The sequence below is a fragment of the Hemicordylus capensis genome, chromosome 9 (assembly GCF_027244095.1).
Source record: "Hemicordylus capensis ecotype Gifberg chromosome 9, rHemCap1.1.pri, whole genome shotgun sequence".
In the NCBI taxonomy this organism is placed as follows: domain Eukaryota; kingdom Metazoa; phylum Chordata; class Lepidosauria; order Squamata; family Cordylidae; genus Hemicordylus; species Hemicordylus capensis.
Genome location: NC_069665.1, coordinates 30,563,704 through 30,588,676, shown reverse-complemented (window position 1 = coordinate 30,588,676; position 24,973 = coordinate 30,563,704). Strand labels below are relative to the sequence as shown.

At 52.8% G+C, this 24,973-nt stretch overlaps 1 protein-coding gene across 8 annotated transcripts in view; it reads left to right on the top strand.

Moving 5' to 3' along the window:
* The window catches only part of PIEZO1 (piezo type mechanosensitive ion channel component 1), a 108,328-nt gene that overhangs the window by 62,832 nt on the left and 20,523 nt on the right, over positions 1–24,973 (top strand). For 6 of the 8 annotated variants that reach the window (XM_053271201.1, XM_053271200.1, XM_053271198.1 and 3 more), the window contains 23 exons: positions 1,040–1,253; positions 2,836–3,001; positions 3,753–3,836; positions 5,273–5,357; positions 6,281–6,381; positions 7,502–7,762; positions 9,092–9,209; positions 10,493–10,671; positions 11,159–11,307; positions 11,614–11,793; positions 12,577–12,674; positions 14,052–14,215; positions 14,795–14,971; positions 15,302–15,427; positions 16,018–16,218; positions 17,223–17,427; positions 18,661–18,765; positions 19,592–19,745; positions 20,897–21,140; positions 21,799–21,895; positions 22,715–22,883; positions 23,603–23,692; positions 24,383–24,456. In XM_053271201.1, the coding sequence (XP_053127176.1) occupies positions 1,040–1,253; positions 2,836–3,001; positions 3,753–3,836; positions 5,273–5,357; positions 6,281–6,381; positions 7,502–7,762; positions 9,092–9,209; positions 10,493–10,671; positions 11,159–11,307; positions 11,614–11,793; positions 12,577–12,674; positions 14,052–14,215; positions 14,795–14,971; positions 15,302–15,427; positions 16,018–16,218; positions 17,223–17,427; positions 18,661–18,765; positions 19,592–19,745; positions 20,897–21,140; positions 21,799–21,895; positions 22,715–22,883; positions 23,603–23,692; positions 24,383–24,456 (3,441 nt within the window). The remainder of the gene's footprint in view (positions 1–1,039; positions 1,254–2,835; positions 3,002–3,752; positions 3,837–5,272; positions 5,358–6,280; positions 6,382–7,501; positions 7,763–9,091; positions 9,210–10,492; positions 10,672–11,158; positions 11,308–11,613; positions 11,794–12,576; positions 12,675–14,051; positions 14,216–14,794; positions 14,972–15,301; positions 15,428–16,017; positions 16,219–17,222; positions 17,428–18,660; positions 18,766–19,591; positions 19,746–20,896; positions 21,141–21,798; positions 21,896–22,714; positions 22,884–23,602; positions 23,693–24,382; positions 24,457–24,973) is intronic. The other 2 variants (XM_053271195.1, XM_053271197.1) reach the window with 2 other exon arrangements.

Sequence of the window (24,973 nt, the reverse complement as noted above, 5' to 3'; positions counted from 1 at the left end):
CTCTGCCGTTGTGAAAGTTGCTTTGTGCTTCTGGATGGCTGCTCAAAAGATCACTTCCCTGGTACAGATCGTCTTCAGAGCACGATCGTGTTCTTGAGCCAGCCTGCTCAACTTTGCTGCCGTCCCCCACCCCGGCTTCTGTTTTTGGACTACAACTCCCATAATCCCCCGTCATGGTGTCCAGTAGCCAGGGCGTGTGGGATTGGTAGGCCAACGTCTGCAGGAGGGCCGAAGTTGAGCAGACCTGGTCTAGGGGTACGCAATGCTGCCACCTTGCTGAAGCTAAGTAGGTCTTAGTGTGGTCAGTGCCTGGATGGGAGACTCATGTGTCTCACCTTTGGGGATGGGGCCAGAGCTCAGTGGAAGAGCATCTGCTTTACATGCAGAAGGTCCCAGGTTCAGTCCCCGGCAGCATCTCCAGGTAGGTCTGGGAGAGACTCCGGCCTGGAACCTTGGAGAGCCGCTGCCAGTCAGTGTAGACAGTCCTGAGATAGATGGACTGAGGGTAGAAGGCAGCTTCCTATGTTGCACAGTGATTCCTCTCAACTTGACATCCATATCAACTCTTAGAAGTGCATTTCTGTCTCTTTTTACAGCCCATGTGATTTCTCCAGCCAGCCAGTGGGCCTCAAACCACGCTGTGGGGTGGTATTCTAATTCCCCCTCCCCACTAATCCTAATTCCCCCTCCTCTCGGGGAGAGGAGAGCTGGTCTTGTGGTAGCCAGCATGCCTTGTCCCCATAGCTAAGCAGGGTCTGCCCTGGTTGCATCTGAATGGGAGACTTGATGTGTGAGCACTGTGAGATATTCCCTTCAGGGGATGGAGCCGCTCTGGGAAGAGCAAAAGGTTCCAGGTTCCCTCCCTGGCAGCATCTCCAAGATAGGGCCGAGAGAGACTCCTGCCTGCAGCCTTGGAGAAGCCGCTGCCAGTCTGTGAAGACAATGCTGAGCTAGATAGACCAAGGGTCTGACTCAGTATATGGCAGCTTCCTATGTTCCTATATTCTACGAATCCCCTTGTCATTCCCCTCTCTTGCAGGGATCACCTTGCCATCCGTCTTTTCCAGTGCCTACTACCTGCTCTTCGTCGGCCTCTGCACCTGGTGGGCCTGCCACTTCCCCATCGGCCGCCTGGCCTTCAACACCCTCTGCATTATGGTGGATGTCTTTGCTGGGGGCCACCTCATTTGCCTGTATGGCTACCAGACTCGCTATATGCAGGAACTTTTACCTCCTGCTGACCTCTGGGCACGGTGAGTGTGGATTGCGAAGGGGAGGTGGCAGGTGTGTTGCTCCATGGCCTCGAAGATGTAGGCCATGGGGCAGGACTTGATGACCTCGAGAGGACCCAGAGACTGGCATGGGTGCTGGACAGTGGTAGTTACACTGGCATGGAATCCCGCTGCGGCATCCAGTCCCAGACTGGGTGAATTTGGCTTTGAGCACCAGGTAGCTTGAGAGACCTCTTTGACCCTTTCGCCTTCTCACTGGAGGCAGAAAGAGAGGAGCTGGGATGGTCTGGGAGAACCCAGCCTGCCCGCTCTCTTTTCTCTTCTGCCCCTTTGAAATTTGAGGAGGTGAGTAGGAGTACCTGGGGGCAGCCTGGGAAGCGGTTTGCAGCCAGAGCCTGGTTCGGAAGGGGTTCCTCCTTCCCAGACCCAACTCTTTCCAGCTTCAGGGCTGCACAATGCCCTGCTTTGACTCCACACAGCCTGGCCGACCGGGGTGTGTGTGTGTGTGACTCTGAATGACACCTATGCAAACAGACTTGTCCTCTTTGAAAACCAGCTGAGGATCAAAGCAAGAAGCTTTTGCCACGGCCACTTTGAACCTCCCCGGCTTTCCCCCCGTGCATCAGCACAATGAATGGAAGGGTGTTCAGTTTCTTTTTCATTTCTTGTGGGGCTTCCCGTGGGAAAGTCCTTCTCTGACAAATGAGGACCATTCCCCTTTGCAGTGTGGGGCTTTTGAGACTCATTAGAAGAGGAAAAGCTGGTCTTGTGGTAGCAAACATGACCTGTTCTCTTTGCTGAGCAGGGTCTGCCCTAGTTGCATTTGAATGGGAGACCACACGTGAGCACTGTAAGATCTTCCCCGCAGGGGATGGAGCCGCTACTCTGGGAAGAGCAGAAGATTTCAAGTTCCCTCCCTGGCATCTCCAAGACAGAGCTGAGAGAGATTCCTGCCTGCAACCTTGGAGAAGCCACTGCCAGTCTGTGTAGACAATACTGAGCTAGATGAACCTATGGTCTGACTCAGTATATGGCAGCTTCCTATGTTCCGCTATGCAAAAAGCTGTGATTCCTTTATCTCTTGAATACCAGCCTGTGTGTGATGCTATTCGATACCTTACAAAATCCAGGCACTTTGCAGTGTTTGCCTTCCAGAACTGGGCTTCAGTCTGTAGGGACTCCAATTCTGATGAAAGGTAGGAGGCCGGAAGAACGATTATGTGTGAGGCGGCCGCTGAATAGGAGGAGTGCGCCCTTCCTAGATTCGGTCCCCAGGAGGAAAGGCCGTCCTACTCAGCTGCCTCCTGGCACACGATCACTCTCCCCGCCTCCTACCTCGAGCTTTGCAAACCCACGGCCAAAGATCAGAGCCCTTCCAGCTCACACACTCACACACACCCCCCCCGCCGGCCTGCTGGTGTGCTTGTGAACAAGCCTAGCCCCTTCTTGGCCATGTTTGGGCTTCGGATAATGTCTGCAAGGGCTCCCAGGAGCCCTGAGTGACGGAGACGTCTCCTTTGGAAAGCAGCCGGGATGCTGCCGTCGGCTTCAAAACTGCCACCTTGCCGGCCCCTCATTCTCCTGGGGCGAATCTCTCCGGTAGGTTGTTTGGCTTGAAGGCCATCATCCAGCACCAGGGCTGTAGCAACGCGCTGCTCCTGAACGTCCACCTCCCGTGGCCCGTCTACGTCAACCCGGGGATCCTACTCCTGCTGTACTACGTCTTGGCAACGCTGGTGAAGCTCCACCGGACCCGCCTCTCTGCCCAGGTGAGTTCCTTGGATGCGGCTGGCCTCTCTGGTCAGGCATCCTCGAGACGGCCTTTGGGCTGTGAGTCTTGCAGAGGCCTTCTGGACTCGGAGCAGCGCCAGCTCAGAGGGGGGCGAATGGGAGGGGGGCTGGTCTTGGGTCCCCTGTGCTAAGCAGGGCCTGCCCTGGTTTGCATTTGAATGGGAGTCTACATGTGCGAGTACTGTAAGATATTCCCCTTAGGACATGGGGCTGCTCTGGGAAGAGCATCTACAGGTTCCACGTTCCCTCCCTGGCAGCAACTCCAGCCTGGGCTGAGAGGGACTCCTGCCTGCAACCTTGGAGAAGCCACAGCCGGTCTGGGAAGGCAGTACTGAGCTAGCTGGGCCAAGGGTCTGACTCAATAGAAGGCAGCTTCTGGTGTTCCTAAACTATAGTTTCTGAAACGTAGCTGGGCTTTCATGCGAGGCTCTTTGGGAAAGCCCTTTGGAAATGTCTACTGCTGACAAAGGCAACCTCTTACGGGTGTACCTGAGAGAGGAGTTGGAACAGGGGTTTTGGCCGACAGGGAGGGTCCCAAAACATCAGCCTCTCCACAGACGCCAAGAAGCCCCTGCATGCCCCACTGACTGGTTTCAGTTTCTGGCCTGGGGCTGGGGAAGGCAAGCGAGGTGGCCAGAATCCTCCCCACCACCCACTTCAGGAGCACAATTCTGACCTCCTCTCCTCACCCCACCCCACCCCATTTTAAACAAACAAACAAACAAACAGAGAGTTCTGGAAGAGACCACGTCCGAGTGCCTGGAGCTGGAGAACTGGCCTTCATCCCGAGGTAGCCTGGCCGAAGATGCCAAGGTGAGGTGCCCGCAGAAGTGCTGCACGTTGGCTGCATGGAGCTGCTCAAGTCGCCTCGCTGGGTCCCTGCATGGGGCAGAGGGTGCCGGAGCAAGCCATGGCTGCAGCTGGTGTCTTGATCTGGGGCTTGGCGTTGCTTGGGGAAGGCGTGCGGCTGCAGCCCCTCCCGTGGACAAGCAGCCTTCGGCCTGGTCTAAACATGCAGCGGAATGAAGTGGGCATGCAATGGTAGAAAGGACTGTAGGTGGAGGACCATGTTCTGGATGCCCCCCCCATCAAAATACACCCCCCCCAACGTCCCTTCAAGTAGAAAGCTCACACAGCAGAGAGTGGGTTGGGCTAGAAGCATTTGTCCCTGACATACTAACTTTCTGCTTGCAGGGAGATTTTGAAGAAATGAATAGGGGGAGCATTCCAAACTGGGATTCGCCCCCACCCCTCACAGGCTGAAGTGGTGTAGTCAAGAATATTCCTAGAGCAGCCCCCCTCCTCATTCTTCTCCTCCATGTGGGGACCAGGCCTTGGGCGTTGTTGAGAAACGTGTCCTGGGAATTCTGTGATCGGCACTCCCAGTGTCTTGGGCGGGTGTGTGTGTGAAAAGTGAGCTGGATTGGATCTTCCAAAGAGGGGAGGGGGGAAGTTAAGCCTTTCTCCCCAGATGCAATGGCAATACTGATCCAGACTACACCTCCCCTCCCCAAAATTGCTGTTAGTCATGAAGCCCATTCACATGTTATGTCCAACACTCATGCAGCAAATGTACAGTGTTCACAGATACAGACTGGTACTCAGGTACAGTCATTCACATGTTATGCAGAACTACACTTCCTCCTCTCTGCACCGTGCATTCGAAGGGCCTGTATCCAGGCTCACCTTTAAAATAAACACAGCTCTACAGTCATACACACAGACACGTGTATGAGTGCACAGACAACTGTACACTTGAACAGCATCATGTCTGAATCGGGCTATGGAGTTTTCCCTTCTGGAATTAGTAGCAGATCTGGGGAGAGGGCAGTTCGCTTAAAGGAGATAAGGAGACGGGGGTACCCCTGCCCCAGGCTATGGCCCCAATCAAAACTGGGAGACCTGCAGCTGCTTTTTCTCCAAGGAAAAGATGTCGGGAGTTCCCGAGTTCCCACGAGACGTTTGTTTGGTTCCAGCATGGCAGAGTCCCTTCAACGCTTCCTCCCCGAGTTCTCTGTTTTTTCCTCTCCTTGCTCTGCCTTTTTGCATGGATGCTCTGGGTGCCTTCAGAGTGCAAATCTAGCCTCACAGTTTGCATCATGGCAGCGCCTCTAACCCCATTTGGGGGCAGAGACAAGCCCTCTTCGGTCGGATCCTGCGGCCTCCAGAGTCTGGGGTCCAAACTGCTTGCTCAGGGCTTTCAGCTCATGCTTGCCTCACTCTCCCCCCCGCCCCACTCTTCGTTCTAGCCAATGTTGATCTCGGAGATGGAGCCTTCTGCTGCCGATGCAGAGAACTGTACCGTGCATGAGATCGGAGAGGCAGACCCACCCGGTAAGAACTGTGGCGCTCTGGGGAGGAGAGCCGGTCTTGCAGTAGTGAGCATGAATTATCCCCTTTACTAAGCAGGGTCCACCCTGGTTTGCATTTGGATGGGTGACTACCTGTGAGCGCTGTCTGCTGTAAGATCATCCCCTTAAGGGATGGGGCCGTAGCTCAGTGGTACAGAGTCCGCTTTGCATGCAGAAGGTCCCAGTTCAATCTCTGGCAGCATCTCCAGGTAGGGCTGGGAAAGACTCCTGGCTCTGAAACCCTGGAGAGCCGCTGCCAGGCAGAGTAGACAGCCCTGAGCTAGCTGGAGCAATGGTCTGACTCAGTAGAAGGCAGCTTCCCATGTTCCTATGAGGCTATACCTGCGTTGCTTTCAGCTCCTGAGAGGAAGGAAACGATCTAATCATAATCAATAGCTGTTGGTTAAGCCAAGGATAAAGGCGAAACTCAGCCGTGAAACGTTCACCTGTCGGTGAAGGCACTCTACTCCTTTTAAAGCCACCCAGCCTGGTGGCCATCGCCACATCCCGTGGCAGAGAACTGCATAGCTTAATTGTGTGCCGTGTGAAAAGTTTTCACACTGAATTTCCTGGTGATTGGGCTGAGCCCTGGTTCTAGTGTTGTGTGTGTGTGTGAGAGAGGAAGGAAAACCCCTCCCTCTCCACACCGCGGCCCCTCTGCCCCACAGCCTCTCTCTCATGTGGGTACTTCCTTGGAGGCCTTTCTGTCCTCCCCAAAACGGGTTGCAAAAGCGGCTCTTGATGTTGCTCATCAGAGGCGTTGGACTGTGTGGCGCTCACCTGTGCCCCTCCTGTCCTGTTCCTGGGCCTGGCTTGGCACGAGGCAGTGCCTCCACCTGCTGGCTCAAGGTCACCATTGCAGGGACTCCCAAAAAAAACCCCGTGCTCTCCGTCTCTCCTTTGCAGCTGGCAGGAGACGGGAACGCCGGAAGGAGAAAAGGCTGCTGCAGTCACTGGGCCATGTTATCATGAGCCAGAGTTACGTGTGTGCCCTCATTGCCATGATGGTAAGGAACACAGGCATCAGGCTGGTGCACTGGGGGGGGGGGGGTCAGGTACTCCGTGATCCAGGCCGATCCAGTAGGGAGACGCTCTTATTCGGGCCAACGGAAATGCCACAAAGCAGTGAACAAGAACAAGCGTCACAGAACTCTTCTTCAGGTTGAAAGTTAAGCAGAGCAGGGAAAGAAGAAAGAGAAGAAGTGCATTGGAGTGGGGGGGGCCCATACAGTTTTTGGGGTGCAGGAAGTGTTAGGTAAAATCATTGTTTTGTTTTAATAAATTAATTAAATACATTAATTAGCTTTATCTGTTGGCCACCCCATGACAGTTGTTCACCAAGTAGCTTGCAAAGTAGAACAATAAAACAGCTGAATTAGATATAGAAGTAAAAGCCCACTAAAACAAAAGAAAGTTACAATGAAATATGAACACACTTATTTCTTTATTTCATTTATATACCACCCTTTCCAAAAATGACTTGGGGCAGTTCACAGTCAAAACCAAAACTATTTAAAATATTAATAAGTAAAACATAAATTAAAAGCATTTAGAACCCTAACACAAAACTAATTGAAAAACCATTAAAATCACTTAAATATTATCAAAAGTCATGTGGAAACGGTAACTCTTTTATTATCAAAAGTCACGTAGAAACAGTAAGTCTTTATGGCTCTCTTGAAGGCCTCCAGAGATGATAAATCTCTTACACCCCTGGGGAATGTGTTCCGCAACCTACGGGCAACTACTGAGAGCTGTTAAAACTTCTGAAAAGGACTTATTTTAAAGGCCTGGATGAACAGAAAGGTCTTCCCTTGGCATCTAAAAGAACAAAGTGATGATTCCAGGGAAGCCTCGCTGGGGAGGCTATGCCCGAGTGTATTGTGTTTTTATCCCATGTTTTAATGTTGTGTTGTAAGCCACCTAGAGAACAGTTTGTTATGGGGTGGCTAACAAATAAAGTAGTTTGTATTATTATTATTTAAAAATGGGGTGCCACCACCGAAAAGGTCCTCCTCCCTAGTAGAGGCACAGGCAGATTTAAGGAGATGAGATGCTGCTCGGAGTCTTGTGTGCTGGGGAAAGGTGGCTCAGTCCCTCCTCCCCTCCCTTCTCTTTGCTTTCCAGGTGTGGAGCATCACCTACCACAGCTGGCTGACCTTTGTGCTGCTGCTCTGGGCCTGCTTGATCTGGATCGTGCGGAGCCGGCACCACTTCGCCATGCTCTGCTCGCCCTTCCTCCTCCTCTACGGCATTGCCCTCTGCAGCCTGCAGTACGTCTGGGGCATGGACCTGGAGGCCGAGCTGCCCGTCAAGGTCGGCTTCATGGACCTGAAGCAGCTGGGGTTGGAGCGACCTCCGTACCCCTGCCTGAACCTGGGAGCCAAGGTAGAGACCACCGAGTCTTCCTCTTGGTTTGACATACTGTTTGGCTGTGGAAAGGGTTCTCCAAGCAGTTTATATTTTAAAAAGGAAGCAGGCACTTCCCTGCCCCAGACGAAAAGCAAGGTACACACCAGCCACAGACCCTGGGAGGGACAGTGTGCTGGGCTGGATAGGAACCGTCTCAAAGGAAAGGAAAAGGGAGAGCCCAGCAATAGCCCTGGAGAGGATGCTATGCTAGGCAGAATGGAACATAGGAAGCTGCTGTATACTGAGTCAGACCCTTGGTTTATCTAGCTCAGTATTGTCTTCACAGACTGGCAGCGGCTTCTCCAAGGTTGCAGGCAGGAATCTCTCTCAGCCCTGTCCTGGAGATGCTTCCAGGGAGGGATCTTGGAACCTCCCAGAGCAGCTCCAGCCCCTGAGGGGAATATCTCCCAGTGCTCACACTTCTAGTCTCCCTTCCATATGCAAACAGGGTAGACCCTGCTTGGTTAAGGGGACAAGTCATGCTTGCCACCCCAAGACCAGCTCTCCTCTCTCTTTAAACGGGGACAGTTGCTCAGCCCCTGCTGGCTATGGAAGAGCCACCACTTTAGAGGGCATCCCTTTGCCCAGTTAGCAGACGGGGTTTGCAAACGGTGTGTCAAAAGCACCTGAAGACGGTTGCCTTTTCCAAAAGGGGTCACATTTTAAAAAGTGACCAAAGCAGATGCCAGCAACAACTGCTGGGAGGGACACTGTCCTGGGTTCCATAGGGACAGTTCCTCTCCCCCAGGACCTGTAAGAGAGCCTCCTCTTTAAAAGGTGCCTCTTTGCTGCCACTCAGTGGAGGAGCATCAGCTTTGCATGCAGAAGGTCCCAGGTTCTCTCCCTGGCAGCATCTCCAGATAGGGCTGAGAAAGACTGCTGCCTGAAACCATGAAGAACGGCTGCCAGTCAGTGCAGGCAATCCTGAGCTAAACGGACCAAGGGTCTGACTCGGTATACAGCAGCTTCTTCTGTCCCTAAGGCTCTGAAAGGCTGAGGTCTCAGGGATGGGGCCGTAACTCAGTGGAAGAGCATCTGCCTCAGGTTCATTCCCTGGGAGCCTGAAAGCCATGCCAGTTCGTGTCGATGGCCCTGAGCAAGATGGACCAAGGGCCTGATTCGGTATAAGGCCGCTTCCTGTGTTCTGATGCCATCTTAGCAGGGATCCTGCCATCTCTCTCCTGTGTCCATGCCTGTATCTGTCTGGCCACCCTGCCTTCTTTCTGTCTCCCTCTCCCTTCAGTGTTCTGGGGTGAACCTGGTTCTCTCTTGCCGTGTGTCTTACCCTCTGCCTTTTGCCTGCAGCTTCTTTACACCCTGACGTTCTGGCTCCTGGTCCGACAGTTTGTGAAGGAGAAGGTGCTGAAGAAGAAGCCCCCGCCAGCCCCCTTGGTGGAGGTGACCGTTGCAGACTCCGACGCAGGTGAGAGTCCAGAGTCCAAGCCTGCTGGGCTTGGGCTGTGTGTGTGTGTGTGTGTGTGCTGAATCTATTAGGTATTTTGAAGAGTGAGTTTGTGGGTGTCTTTAGCAATAGCAATAGCAATAGCACTTACATTTATATACCACTCTATAGCTGGAAGCTCTCTAAGCGGTTTACAATGATTTAGCATATGCGAAAAAGTCATGCTTTATGCGGAAAAGTCATGCTTCCTGATTACCTACTACACAATCCTGCCACTGAAATTAACTGAACTACTTTTTACACCTGAATATGCTTGGAGTGGGGGGGGGAGGGGAGGGTTTAATTTTTAAAATATATTTTAAAGAAGACTCTCTTCAAAAAGACCCTTTATTGCACATAAATAAAAGTTGGGATACATAAATAAAAACGTTTTGGCGTACATGCCATCATCAGTTAAACAAATGAGCACAGACAAAAGGCCACCTAGGTTCCCCAGCTCTTAAAATCTTTAGACCGGGACTGGCAGTCCATGACTGGTGGGGAGATAATGAGGGAGGAGGAGACGGAAGCGGAATTACCTGGTTTTTCTCTGGGGCTAATGAACCTTATAGCATCAGTCAGGGTGTCTCGAGCAATTTCTCAGATTGACATCTGGTCTCAATTTCTCTATAAATAATGCGTCTTTTCCCCCCCTTTTTTGTAAATTCCTTTCAATCCCCCAAATCGATATTTCAAACTGTTCTTTTACTTCCCTTTTGCAAGAACATTCATAAAAAGTTATCTTACATATATTTTTAAAAAGTATATATTTTGAAGAGTGCATGTTTTTGTTGATTTGTTTGTGCAAAATAAAGTCATGGTTCCCAGTTACCTACAGATACAAAATTTTGCATATGCAATCCTGCCACTTAAAGTAACCAAGGTACTACTTTTTACACCAGAATATGCTGTGGGAAGTCTGTAAATAACATTTCCCCCCCCCCATGCAAAATGTTTCCTGTTCCATGACGGGCCTGCCTTACTAGTGTCTGTGTCGGTGTGTTCTCTCTCTCTCTCTCTTCTGCAATTACATGAGGCTCCTATTAGTGATCTCCTGTCTAGATTACTGTGCAAATCCTCACCTGCTTAGCTTCAGTAATGCTACTGCTTTGATCCTGGTGGTAAGCGTGATCTTTGTGCAGCCCTGCCTGTGAGTCTGCACCTGTGCCAAGGAACAGTTGTCACAGACCACGGAGTGCTCTCCAATGCCGGGTTTCTGTCACAGCACTTGAGACAGAGCATCTGCATTTCCCCCCTCTCTGCAGGGCCAGGCCACAAGCGTGATGTGCTGAAAGTCTTGGGGGCGTACGTGTCGCGTTTCTACGCCAAGTTCTGGATCTTGGTCTGTGCCGGCATGTTCATCGTGGTCAGCTTTGCTGGGCGCCTGGTCGTCTACAAGATTGTGTACATGTTCCTCTTCCTGCTGTGCCTCACCCTTTTCCAGGTCAGAGCTCAGGCTGGGTTGGAGAGGCACAGCTGGGCTAGAGCAAAGAGTGGCACCCTCCAAGTAGGGGCTCCAAGAGGGTGTCTGGGGCAGGGAACCTTGCCCATTAGCTGCTCTTTGACCCTTTTAATCAAGGTGCCGTGGCTTGGACCCAGGACCCTTTTCATGCCAAGCAAGGGCTCAGCCACCCAGCTGCAGCCCTGGCTTCTGAAAAGAACCCTCCTGCATTCGCCTAGACCCAGATCATCATTAGGCAATGGCACGCCAAAGGGCCCAGGGCGAAGGCATTGGAAACCCCTGAGCAGAATGACCCGTGGATATTCCTGGTACCTTCTGGGACCAAAAAGTGTGTGGGCAGCAAGGGGGCTAATGGTTTTTAAGGACCCCACTTTGCCCCCTGGCATGGGCCAGTTTTCTCTGGGGGCTCCTTAGGAGAGGAGGGCCCCAGGTCCCGCTGCCTAACCCCACCCACCCGTTTCCTCTGCAGGTGTACTATAGCCTCTGGCGGAAACTCTTGAAGGTCTTCTGGTGGCTGGTGGTGGCCTACACCATGCTGATCCTCATCGCCGTCTACACCTTCCAGTTCGAGGACTTCCCTGGATACTGGCGGAACTTCACAAGACTCACCGACCAGCAGTGAGTAGCGCAGCCCCCTTGGTAACTCTGGGTGGGGCATCGGCGTAAGGAGGAGGGGGCAATCTGCTTTGGATGCAGAAGGTCCCGGGTTCAATCCCTGGCAGCATCTCCTGGGAAAGCTCCTCTCTCAGACCCTGGAGAAGCCGCTGCCAGTCAGTGCAGACAACTCTGAGCTAGATAGACCAAGGGTCTGACTCGGTATAAAGCCGCTTTCTAGGCACGTCTCTGTTTTTCAGGGTCCAAGAGATCTGGGAGGTTTTCCGGTCTCCTCTCAAACCTCCCTCTCCTGCTCTGCTTCCCCCACAGACTCGGCGACTTGGGCCTGGAGCAGTTCACGGTCTCGGAGCTCTTCACCAGCATCCTCGTCCCCGGCTTCTTCTTGCTGGCCTGTATCCTGCAGCTGCACTACTTCCACCGCCCTTTCATGCACATCACCGACCTGGAGTATGCGACGGCACGGGGTCAGCAGCCCCCGAGTGCACTGGGGTATGTGGCACGGCCCCCATAGGCAGTCTTGGGTGGGGCAGGAGTGGCTGGGTCGATGAGTTCCATGGTGGGGACGGGCTGCAGCTTAGTGGCAGAGCCCCTCCTTTGAACGCGGAAGGTCCCAGCTTACAATCCCTGGCACCTCCAGGGCTGGGGAAAAGCCATCTAAAACCAGTCATATCCAGTGGAGACGGTGGAGCACGAGATGAACCAAGAATCTGACTCAAAAGGCAGCTTCTAGGCTTCTTAAATACAACATCCTGTCCCCAGCTTAGGAACATAGGAAGCTGCCGTATACTGAGTCAGACCTTTGGTCTATCTAGCTCAGTATTGTCTTCACAGACTGGCAGCAGCTTCTCCAAGGCTGCAGGCAGGAGTCTCTCTCAGCCCTATCTTGGAGATGCAGCCAGGGAGGGAACTTGGAACCTTCTGCTCTTCCCAGAGCGGCTCCATCCCTTAAAGGGAATATCTTGCAGTGCTCACACTTCTAGCCTCCCATTCATATGTGACCAGGGCAGACCCTGCTTAGCTAAGGGGGCAAGTCATGCTTGCTCCCACAAGACCAGCTCTCCTCTTCTTCTGGGTTTGCAACAGAGACAAGAACCTTCTGCCTCTGGAGCTACCTCAGCCTAAGCTGCCTCGCAGGGTTGTTGCGAGGATAACAAAGAGCTGGAAAGAAGATTCTGGCTGCTTGTCCCTGTCTCAGAAAACCTGTCTCCAGGGGTTCCCCTGGGCCAGCCAGGCTTGGCTGTCTGCCCTATTTGCCATTCTCATTGATTTCAGCAGTGAAGAACTTAGTGGGAGTCAAGTGCTGCTACAGTCCGAAGAAGGGGAGACTGAAGGCCACGGGTCTGGAGAGGAAGCTGACGCTGCGTCAGAAGGTAAGCAGATGGTTGGCTGATGCTTAAGGTTTATATGCCACTTTTTTGCCCCACGTGGCATTCAAGAACAGAACTCCATGCTGACATCAGCCATTGTGGAAGAAAGCAGCAAGTGAGATAACAACAAACTCTTGTACAAGAATACAAGAAATTGCAATCAGATCTTATTTTTCTTTCATCTTTCCAATATGGCTTTGCTTTTTCTTCTCTTTTATTTTATTGCTAGCAAGGTCTACCGAGAGTCACTTCCCCCACCCACCCACCCACTTCTCTTCTCAAGCTGCAAAGAGGGTGTTGGTGCTCTCTTAACCAATTTTTTAAAAATAATGTGTGTGTACAAAGTGCCTTGCTGGTTGTGGCTGTAATGTGCCCCTGGGACTGCAGCTCAGTGGCAGAGCATCTGCTTTGCATGCAGAAGGCCGCAAGTTCAGTCCCTGGCAGCATCTCAGGCAGGGCTGGGAGAGACGCCTGCCTGAAACCTTGGAGAAGCCGCTGCCAGTCAGTGCTGACAATAAGAACAGCCCTGCTGGATCAGGCCCAAGGAGGCCCATCCAGTCCAGCATCCTGTTTCTCACAGTGGTCCACCAGATGCCCCTGGGAAGCCCACAGGCAAGACTCTCCTGCCGTTGCTCCCCTGCAACTGTGATTTAGCAGCATCTTGCCTCTGAGGCTGGAGGTGGCCCACAGCCACCAGACTAGTAGCCATTGATAGGTCTGTCCTCCATGACATTGTCTAAGCCCCTTTTAAAGCCATCCAAGCTGGTGGTCATCACCACATCTTGTGGCAGAGAGTTCCATAAGTTAATTAATAGACAATACTCAATTAATACTTAATAATTAATACACAATAATAATGAATAGACAATAATGAGCTGGATAGACCAGTGGTCTAAGGCAATCTCCCACGTACCCAAGAGAATAAAAAAACCCGAGGAATGGATGCGTACAACTTTGCTTGCCTCTGAAGGACTCCAACTCTTCGCTTCCATTCGCTTTATATAAAAATATAAATACATCTCAGAAAGCGCTTGCATTTTAAGGAGGCCTGTTGATCCACTTGCTTTCTAACCCACGTGTTCCCAAGAACCTGAGGAGGGTCACGGTGCTTTGAAGGAACAGGAATTCAGCAGAATTAGATGCCCAGTGGTAGGCTGCTTCTAACTGCTTCTGTGTGTTTTTATTTGTTGTATTGTTTTTATGCCTGTTTTTTATATGTTTTTATATTTTTTTAGCTTGATGTTTTTATTGCCTTTTTATTGTATGTTTTAACTTTTGTAAACCGCCTTGGGGTTGTCTTTTAACGAAAGGCGGTATATAAATGCAACAATAAATAAAATAAATAAATAAAACTGGCCCCCTTTGTTCCCCCCACCCCAGAGGGTATGCCCAGCAAATGGGGCCTGGTGCTGGAACGCCTGGTGGTGCTGGGCGGGAAGTTCTCCAGCATTCTGGACCGCATCCAGTTCTTCGTGCTGCGCCTGCTGGAACTGCATGTCCTGAAGCTGGTGGCTCTCTACATCGCCTGGGTGGCCCTGAAGGAGGTGAGGCTGTAGGGGAGACGAGGGAGGGGACCTTTCCAGGGAGGCGGTCCGCTGACTTTCCAGATGCTGCCTGTGTTACCTCGCCCTTTGCTGGTGCATCCGAAGAGCCCGAGTTCCCCATCACTGCTGCTCTTTGCTGCCCTGATACGTGGGAGAGTCTTGCTGTGTGTTGTGGGTCTGCCTCCTCCCCCTGCGATGATCCAGTGATCCAGCAAGTGGATCAAGGATGGAGGAAAATGCTGGTCCTGGGGAGGGATGAACTGCTAGCAGAACCCACTTTCCAGCCACTGGAAGTCTGATGGAACCATCTGTCACCAGGCACCGGGGCTGCGTTCTCCTTCAACATGTTTAAACACTTTTGGAACCCGTTTGGAGGCAAAAGACGGGGCATCACTTCAGTCAGCAATAATCCCAACTTGGCGGCTGAAAAGAGACCTTTTAAAAAGCCAGCGCTGGTATTCTTGGGATGCTGAATTGGATTGCGTTGAATGGCCACGTTCTCTCTGTTACAGAGGTGTGACTGTCCACAGGCACGGACTCCCTATTCTCTCCATCCCCTCTTTCTCTTCTCCTGTCTAGGTGTCAGTGATGAACTTCCTGCTGGTGGTGCTGTGGGCTTTCGCCCTGCCCTACAGCCGGTTCCGCCACATGGCCTCGTGTCTCTCCACTATTTGGGTCTGCGTGATCATTGTCTGCAAAATGCTCTACCAGTTGACGATTGTCAACCCACAGGATTATGCCACCAACTGCACTGAGGTATGTGCCAGAGCGAACACGCATGCGGTGGTGGGGAGGAGGAGGAGGAGGAGGGGAGGCAAGGTGTGTTCCGGGGTTTGGATTCCAGGAAATGCAAATAAATACACTTAGATGAAATAAACCCTAGTACCATGTGATGTCCGAATTTGCCTTATATGCGTGCGTCTTTCTGTCTGTCTGTCTGTCTAATCAAATAAATAAATAAAGTCTATCTGTCTGTCATATTTTTTTACCGCCTGATCTGTATATCTCTAGGCGGTGAATTTAAACTATATCTGAATGTTTCGTGGATACTCTTGTAATAGATTATAATCTTTGCTTGTTCCATAGCCTCAACCCAACGCCACTAACCTCCAGCCGGAGGAGATCGGCAACTCGACACTCTACAAGGACCCCATAGACCCTGCCAACTGGTTTGGAATCCGCAAGGAATCCCCCAACCTGGGTTACATCCAAGTGAGTTGATGCCCCATCCTGGTGCTCCCCGTCCACTTCTGAGTGAGTTGTAGAGGAGTGAATGTCTCTGCACCAAGAGTGAACGGGAGGCTCTTCTGCACCACCATTTCGCCCCAATAAAGGTCTGCTTTTGGGCGCAGTGGGTGGGTGCCCGGAATGTGTCAGGGCCACAGCTCACAAGCCCCCAGGTGATGGTGGGCCAGTTCCTCATGTCCCAGGTTGATACGGAGAAGGCGCTATGAGGGATGCGGCATACTTTTTGCATGAAGTCATTTTAGTCTGACGAACGAACCAATAGGAAATGCAGCAAAACCTGTGACTTCTCGGTCTGCTGGCCGGAGTTATGGCCTGGTTCCCTGTTGCGTCAGACTCCTTCCAACAACACATTCACGGTGCGAAAACGACACGGTGCAATCTCCGTGCATCCTGACGCCATCAAGTGCTGTGATTGGAGCTGGGACCCTTGAGTCCTGCGGGCCGCTCCGAGTTCAGAACCCCCGCCGGTGGGGCTGGCTGCCTCAGCGGCATCGTCCCCTCCTCCCGCCTCTGCCTTCCTCAGCAGCTCCTCTCTGCTCTCTCGCCTCCTCCAGAACCACCTGCAAGTGCTCGTCCTGCTGGTCTTTGAGGCTTTTGTGTACCGGCGGCAGGAATACTTCCGCAAGCAGCACCAGCTGGTGGCCGCCGCCACCCAGACGGTCTTTGAAGACACCACTCGCCATGACCTGGACAAGGGCTTACTGCACTGCCTCAAGTACTTCACCAACTACTTCTATTACAAATTCGGCCTGGAGGTGAGAGCAGCTGGCCAGCGGTCGCAGGGCCCGCCCAAGGAGATGGTGTGAGAAGCTTGCCCGGAACAGGATCTCATGCAAACGTCGCCTCTCCTCTGTCTATCCTCAACACATTACGGGCGCAGACAGTTTCCTTTCCTTGAATGTTTCGTTGCGTTTTTTCCTTACCTGCCCACTGTGTTTCGCTCTAACAGGGCTTCCCAGATGTTGACTACAACTCCCAGAATCCCCAGCTGCAATAGCTTTTGCTTGGGGATTATGCGGGTTGTAGTCAGCAACATCTGGGAATCTCTGTTGGAGGGACCACTGCTGCCCATCCTACAGGGGGTTTCTCCCCCACCCCCCATATTTTATCCTCACAACAGTCCTGTTGGGTACGTTAAGCTGAGCGTCATCACCCAGTGAGTTCCATGGCAGGGCAGGGCCTGAACTTGAGTCTTCCTGGGCCAACACTCTTTTAGGAGAAGAGGAGACTGCTAGCTAGAGAAGCAGTGTGGGGTCTTGGGGACGGAGGTGTAAAAGAGGGTGCCAGAACAAAACAAAAAAAAGAGGGTGCCAGAACTGCCCTGACCATGTCCAAAACGGGGGGGGGATTTTTTTTGGGGGGGGGGCGCAGACTTTATCAGAGTCCCTGTGACCACTGTACCCTCTAACAGGGATTCCCAGATGTGGTTGACTACAACTCCCAGCATCCCCAGCTGCAGTGCCTTTGGTTGGGGATGATGGGAGTTGTGTTCAACCACATCTGGGGATCCCTGTTAGAGGGAACCCTGCTTGTGCCCCACATTGAGAGGGCATTATACCAGGATGGCCAACCGGAGGTTCTCCGGCTGTTGCGGGACGACAACCCCCATCACCCCCAGTCACAACTGTGGCTGGGGTTGATGGGTGTTGTAGTCCCGCAGCATCCAGGGAGCCTCCTACTAGCCGCCCCTGCACTGGCACCAATTGGGGAGCTTCCGTGACGCTTGTCTCCCCCTTGCTCTCCCTCCCGCTCTGCCCAGATCTGCTTCCTGATGACGGTGAACGTGATTGGCCAGCGCATGAACTTCATGGTGATCTTCCACGGCTGCTGGCTGGTCGTCATCCTGACGCGGAGGCGGCGCCAAGCCATCGCCAAGCTCTGGTCCAAATACTGCCTCTTCCTGGCCCTCTTCCTCCTCTTCCAGTACCTGCTGTGTGTGGGGATGCCTCCGGCCCTCTGCAAGGGTGAGTCCCGGCCTCCGCTGCTGACGGGCATCTCAGGACATCCTGGGCAGCTTCCCCGGAGCCTTTTAACTGGGGAGGCCGGGCCGGCTCCTGGTGGGGCCCCTGCTTGGCTCGCAGAAGGGCCCCGGTTCACTCCCTGGCAGCATCTCCTGCTACGGCTGGGAGAGACCCCTGCTTGGAACCTGGGAGAGCGGCTACCAACCAGTGTAGACAGACAAGACAGAGCTAAATGGACCAAGGGTCAGGCTCAGGATAAGGCAGCTTTCTGTGTTCCTAGCGCTTTGGGAATGGGGCTTCCTTTGCATGCAGAAGGTCCCAGGTTCAATCCCCGACAGCACCTCCAGGGAGGGATGGAACCTAGGATCTTCTGCAGTCCTGTGGGATGCGCTCCGTATAGACATTCATGGCTTAACATCTTTACCAGCCTTCCAAAGAGCCTGTAAGACACTTTTTTTTAAAAAAAAAAGAGCCAGGCTTTTAGTAATTTCTGAGTTTTCTAAATTTTAATTGTAATTTCTGAATGTGTGTGTGTGTTTTTTTAATCTTGTTTTAATGGCTCATCTTCTTTGACTTTGTTTTTGTGAACCGCCTCTGGTCAAGCGGCATATAAATGCAATTAATTAATTAAATCCCTGACATCTCCAGATAAGGTTGAGAACAGGCCCTGGAAAGTTGCTGCCAGTCATTGTGGGCAAACTAACCTAGACTGGCCAATGGTTTTCATTCTCTGTTGGGCAGCTTCCTACCTTTAAGGGAGTGGGGGGGATTCCCTCTGAGCTTTGCCTCAACCCCTCCTTTGGGGTGCAGCCCCTTCAAAGCGGTTCTCTCCAGTGGTGGAACTATATGTATGTGCGTGTGTGTGTGTGTGTGTGCACGCACCCTAATCCCCACCCCCAAACTAAGACATCCCTGTACTTTTCTGGGTGGCTCCTTGTTATAAAAGCTGGTCCTGCGGTGAAAAATAATTATGACCACACAGTTCCTTCTTTTGAAACAATGCAAGTCTCTCCCCCCAATGGTTTTAACCACGTAAATGTTTCTGTGGTTACTGACAGAACGGTGTGGGGGATGCATTCCTAAGAATGGGTTAGAAACACGAAGGTAAAAAGGATTTTTCACCGGGGAGGAGATGGAGAAGCAGCTGGGGTGGGGGCCACATTTCCTTTTGCTGGGGAGGGGGCATCCAGTGGCCCTTCTCTCCATGTCCGTGGCGTTCCCTCTTGTCTCCCTTAGACTACCCTTGGAGGTGGAGCAAAACCATCCCCATTAACTCCGTCCTCATCAAGTGGATGTACTTCCCGGACTTCTTCATGAAACCCAACTCCATCAACCTCATGAGTGAGTAATTTGGAACGGCCCTCTAGCTGATTGCTCAGGGCGGTAGAAGTTTAGGGCCCTGAGTACTGCTTGTCCCTCCTGCGTGATAGACAGAAGATGAGCCAGGCAGACCTAAAGCCAAATGCATATGCAAATGTAATGCGTTAATTGATTGATTGATTGATTAAGTGTCGTCAAGTCAGTATCGACTCTTAGCGACCATATAGATAGATTCTCCCCAGGATGATCAGTGGTGCCTTCATTGCTGTCGTCATCGAGTCCCTCCACCTTGCTTCTGGTCGTCCTCTTCTTCTCTTGCCTTCAACTTTCCCCAGCATTATGGACTTCTCCAGGGAGCTGGGTCTTCTTTGCATAATGTGTCCAAAGTATGATAGGTTTGAGCCTGGTCATTTGTGCCTCGAGTGACAATTCTGGATTGATTTGTTCTAGGATCCATTGGTTTGTTTTCCTTGATGTCCATGGTATCCTCAAAAGCATCAATGCTTTTTTTGTCTTGCTTCTTCATGTGTTCATAGAAGTTGCAAAATTCAGTGGGGTGTATTTGCCGCCTCTCCCCAAAAGTTGACAGTGACTCAGGGAGCAACTGAGATCCCACACCAGAGAGAGCTCCTGCAGTGTCACCAAGAGGGAGGAGCTAGTTTAATCCACACCCACCCCAAAGGAGGACCTTGCATAGGCTCCACCCCTCAGGGAGGTGGCTTATCCCTGCACCATGCCCCTTTTCTGCAGGGGGAGGAGCTTCTGATAGCCACAGCCCTCTTCAGTCTCTGCTGCTCTTGGAGGGCTGCATGTACGACGCTTGTTCTCTGCATTTTGCTTGCTGCAGGCGACTTCCTGCTCCTCCTGTGTGCCTCACAGCAGTGGAAAGTTTTTGCAGACGAGCAGACTGAGGAGTGGGTGAGCTTGGCAGGGGACAACAACGAGCACTTTGCGTCACAGCTGGAGAAGCCGAACCCTGTACCCAACTTCATCAATTGCAGGTGTGTGCAAAATGACACGGGCGAAACATAGAACCCTAGAACGTTGGAGCTGGAAGGGACCTTGGAGCTGGAACTCCGTGCAGGAAACTGCTGCAGCATGCCTGACAAGTTATTGTCTGGCCTCTGCAAACCCTCCAGCAGAAAAAGAGTCTATCCCTGCATGAGGCAGACTGTTCCACTGTCCAATAGCCCTCACAATTGAGGAACTCGAGGCAGAGCAGATTGGCCCCGTCCCTACAATGGAGAAGGCACTGTTGTTTAAAAGGGCTTGCCCAATTTTCTCAGCATTGGTTCTCAGCGCCGGTGGGGAAGCTCTACTTGGCCAGGCAGGATGGTTCTGAGGATGAAGGCAGAGTCGTATCCTTGGGTCGTGCTGGCGTGCTGGCTCTGGGTTCTCCCAGTGGGGAGTGGGGGGGTCTCATCCAAGGTCTGGATGGCGGAGTCTTAAGGACATAAGAACAGCCCTGCTGGATCAGACCCAAGGAGGCCCATCTAGTCCAGCATCCTGTTTCACACAGCAGCCCACCAGATGCCTCTCGGGAGCCCACAGGCAGGAGCTGAGGGCATGCCCATCTCCTACTGCTACTCCTCTGCAACTGGTATTCAGAGGCATCTTAGCTCCTGGGCTGGAGGCAGTCTGTAGCCCTCAGACTAGTAGCTGTCGATAGGCCTGTCCTCCGTGAATTTGTCTAAACCTCAGTCTTCCCACCCTTCCTCGTCCCCCAGTTGGGGGTCCCGGGTCCTGAAACTGACCGGCTACTGTTAGGAACATAGGAAGCTGCCATATCCTGAGTCAGACTCTTGGTCCATCTAGCTCAATATGGTCTACACAGACGGGCAGCGGCTTCTCTGAGGTTGCCGGCAAAGAGTCTCTCTCAGCCCTCTCTTGGAGATGCCACCAGGGAGGGAACCTGGAACCTTCTGCATGCAAGCATGCAGGTGCTCTTCCCAGAGCGGCCCCGTCCCCTGAGGGGGAATGTCTTACAGTGCTCACATGTAGTCTCCCATTCAAATGCAAACCAGGGAGGACCCTGCTTAGCAACGGGGACAATTCATGCTTGCTGCCGCGAGCCCAGCTCTCCTCCCACGCCATGGACCTTGAACCTGAGCCAGGTGAGCTCTGCTCATGCCCTTCATCTCTCTCTGCCCAGGTGCTACCTGGACATGCTGAAGGTGTGCGTCTTCCGCTACCTCTTCTGGTTTGTGCTGGTCATCGTCTTTGTCACGGGCGCCAACCGCATCAGCGTCTTCGGCCTGGGCTACCTCATGGCCTGCTTCTACCTGCTCCTCTTTGGCACCGCCCTGCTGCGGCGACCCCTCCGGTCCCGCCTGATGCTCTGGGACTGCCTCATTCTCTACAACGTGACGGTCGTCATCGTCAAGAACATGCTCTCGGTAGGGTGCGTGGGAGGAAGGCCTCTTCCGGGCTCTGCGTCCTGCTTCAGTGTGGTCTGCCGCAGAAACAGGCTGGGTTCTGCAAACCACGTTGCAGAATCAGTGGGCTTCTTGGTCTGACTTCTCAAAGCAGGGTCTGTACCACTAAGCTTCAGCCTAAGAAGCTGACTTATTCTAGGGACCTCAGTAGCTGCCTCATACAGTCACAACCTGGGTCCATCTAGCTCAGGGTCGTCTACTCTGACTGGCAGCAGCCCTCCAAGGTTGCAGGCAGGAGTCTCTCCCAGTCCTTCTTGGAGATGCTGCCAGGGATTGAACTTGGGACCTTCTGCAGGAAAAATGGATGCTCTTCCACTGAGCTAAAGCTCCTTTGTGAAAGCTCCAGTAGTGAGATGGGTAGAAAACATTGGGTTGGTGTGTGTAATATTAATATTTGCAGGAGTTAATACCCACAGAATACTAATGAAGGATTAAATTCTGATGGAATATCATGGCAGGGGATGCATTTTGTGAACAGTTGATGATAAACATTGTAATTAGGAATCACGTTGTAATGTATGTTTATATTTGGTATTTGCACTTTTGACCCAAAAATATTTTTATGATACAGTTGTGTACACGTACATGACAACTTTATTTTCCCATTTCTTCTGGCCAGCTCCTTTCCTGCGTCTTCGTCCAGCAAATGCAGAGCGGCTTCTGCTGGGTGATCCAACTCTTCAGCCTGGTCTGCACCGTCAAGGGATACTATGACCGTGAGTATCTGCTGTCGGAGACCCCTGGGCGGCTGTGGCAAGGAAGTCCTGCCCTGTCTTTCACGATCTGTCACCCCCTTCCCCAACTCTGAACTGCAAGTAGAGAAACGGAAGGGTGGGGTGAAGGGGAAAAGAGCCAGGCACAAGAGGTCATAAGATCAGAAACGTCCATCAGTGACATGGGGCCAATTCAGACATTACAGGCAATTCTGGTTAAATCTTGGTTCCATGGGATGCTCCCACAAGCCTCGAAATAATTTTCCTTCTGACTGCTGTCAGAAACGAGCCAAGATTGGTCGTATTGTCTGAGCCGATACATCTTGGTCATCCGAGTGGATCCCTCTTGGTTTATTCTAATTGAAATGTGAACCCAAGCTTCAAATTGGGCTTCGGGTCTCCATTTATTTTAAGGAAGGTGGTTACTTAGGATAAGCCCAGATTGGTCGGTTTGGACGTCACGTGTGATCTCGGTTTGTCCTTAACCACAGTTGGAATTAGAAACCTTCCAAGGCTTGTGCAGGCCCGGGAGGGGGCAGCCTGCCCCTGAGGCCTGGGGAAGCAAGTCTTAACCAGGGCTCCACGTGGCGTCTGAACCAGCCCCTTGGTTGACCCAAGTCAAGTTCCAGTGTTAGGAGAGAGGGGAGGAATGACCTTCCTCTCCCCTTTCTTGGCACCACGCACACCTTTCTCAGTCTCTTTTGTGAATGGCCGGGACCACTAATTGGTCTTCTGAGACTGGGGGAGAGCCGGCCAGGCGCTCCCCTTCTCCACGCTCTCAGTCTCTGTCTCCTGAGCCCACGTGCCCTCTTCTTCTGCCAGCCAAGGATGTGGACAAGGACCAGGACTGTGCGCTGCCCGTGGAGGAAGCTGGCATCATCTGGGATAGCATCTGCTTCTTCTTCCTGCTCCTCCAGCGAAGAGTCTTCCTCAGCTACTACTTCCTGCATGTCATGGCCGACCTCCAGGCCTCAGCCCTGCAAGCCTCCAGGTGGGCCTTGGGAAGCCCACAAGCGGGGCTCACGGGCAGCAGCCTTCCTTTGCTCTTTGCCCAGCAGCCGGTGTTGGGTGGCACGCTGCCTTGGGACATAGCCATTCCATGCAGCCATGGCGGCTGCCAGCCCCTGATAGGCCTCTCCTCTGTGGGTGTGTCCCATTCTTTCTTGCCATCTAAGCCAGTGGCCATCAGCACTTCTTGTGGCAGAGAGTTCCACAAGTGCACTAGACATTATATGAAGAAATCCTTTCTTTGGCCTGTTCTGAATCCTCTGCCCCTCGAGTTCATTTGGCAGCCCTGAGTTCTAGTCTTGTAAGAGGAGAAAAAGCCCCCTTGCCCCACTTTCTCCACACCAGACATCGCCTTACAAACCTCTTAACACAGGGGTTCTCGGCCTTAGGTCCCCAGATGCTGTTGGACTACGACTCCCCATCACCCCCAGTGGTTGAATACCACTGTGGCAGGGGACGATGGGAATTGTAGTTCACCACCATCTGGCAGGGGGTGACAGGCATTGTAGTCAACAACATATGGGAATCCAAGGTTGAGAAGCCCTGCTCTATCACGTCTTGCTGCCCACACCCTTACTTGTACAGTATTTAAAACACCCAAATTATGTAGTGTTAATTCGTGTGTGGGGGAAGCACAGCCGGATGGGTCTGCAGTATCCAGGTTCACCCTCCGCTCCCCTTGCTTCCTTCGCCTGTCTGCAGGGGCTTTGCTCTTTTCAAGGCCAGGACCCTGAAGCGAATGAGCTCCCACCGCCAGACCGAGAAGAAGTCTTTGGTCCAGCTGAAGCGGCAGTGAGTACCATGGGTGGAAAGAGAGTTGGAGCGTTTCCTGGCTTAGTGGCTGGAGGCTGGCTGCTCCTGAACAGCTCCTGCCCCTGGATAGTAGGGGTTAACTTTTTATCTAGCCCTACAAAACCTGAGCAAGAGGCAGTGGCCCACCTCTCTCGCTCTGAGCCCCTTAGACGCTTACCTGGAACCGTAGAATGTTAGAGTTGGAAGGGTGCTCCAGAGGTCGTCTAGTCCACCCCCTGCTCAGTGTGGGAATCTGCTGCAGCCTCCCTGCCAGGTGGCCACCCAGCCTCTGTTGGAAAGCCTGTAGAGAAGGAGAGCCCGCCACTGCATGAGGCAGGCAGTTCCACTGTCCCAACAGCTGGGGTGCACCAGTCCCAGGATGGGTCTAGAGGCCGTAGAAGAAGATGGGAGTTGGTCAGCATTATGGGGCACTCGGGATATTTGGAGATGCCTTCAGGAGACGACCAGAGTTCTTGGATGTGTTTTTAGGAAAGAGCAGGATGGAGAGGTGTGCGTCCTCCCCTGTCTGGAGATCACCTGGGGTGGGTGGGGTGGGGGTAGATCTGTTTTGTCCCCCTTACCCCCATAAAAAGAGATGCCCGCCTCTTATGGTCCCCTCATGGTGGGAGGGGGGAAGCCAGGCAGATGGGTGCAAAGTGCCCCCGCCACCACATTGTCATGCCCCCACAGGATGGAGCGGATCCGTGCCAAGCAGGAGAAGTACCACTCAGGGCAGCTGGCCATGGACTCCGAAGAGGAGCCAGGTACGGAGAAAGTTGGGGGCTTGGAGGGGGTCAGATTCCGAAGCGACGGGAGCCCCTGTAGACTGTGCGGCTTTGCCTCCCGCCCAGCAGTATCACGTCCGTTGACCCACACGAGTAGGGGGCCGCTGTCAAGCCAGCCCAGCCCAGCCTGCATCCTCTTTGGGGGAGACCCACTTTGAGGTGATTCCAGTTCTGCTGCCACATCTCAGTGGATGTGGGAGCATGCACCTTCCCCAGAAACACCTTGTTAACCTGAGAAACTCACTGCCACAGGATTTGGCGGTATCCTCCTGTACAAGCAGCCTTTCATCCTCAGGGGTGTCACCTCTGTTCCGGCTCCCAAACTCTGGGGATTGGGAAGAGGCGATGGGTGGAGGGCTGTATGCCCTCCAGTCCTTGCATCCACACCCAGCCTTGCTCCTGTGACCCTCCATCTTTCCACTTTCCAGATGCCGGGCGGCATTTTATGGAGCCCTTTTGTCTTGCAAAGTGCAGTAGGCCCTGTAGTGGGTTTCTG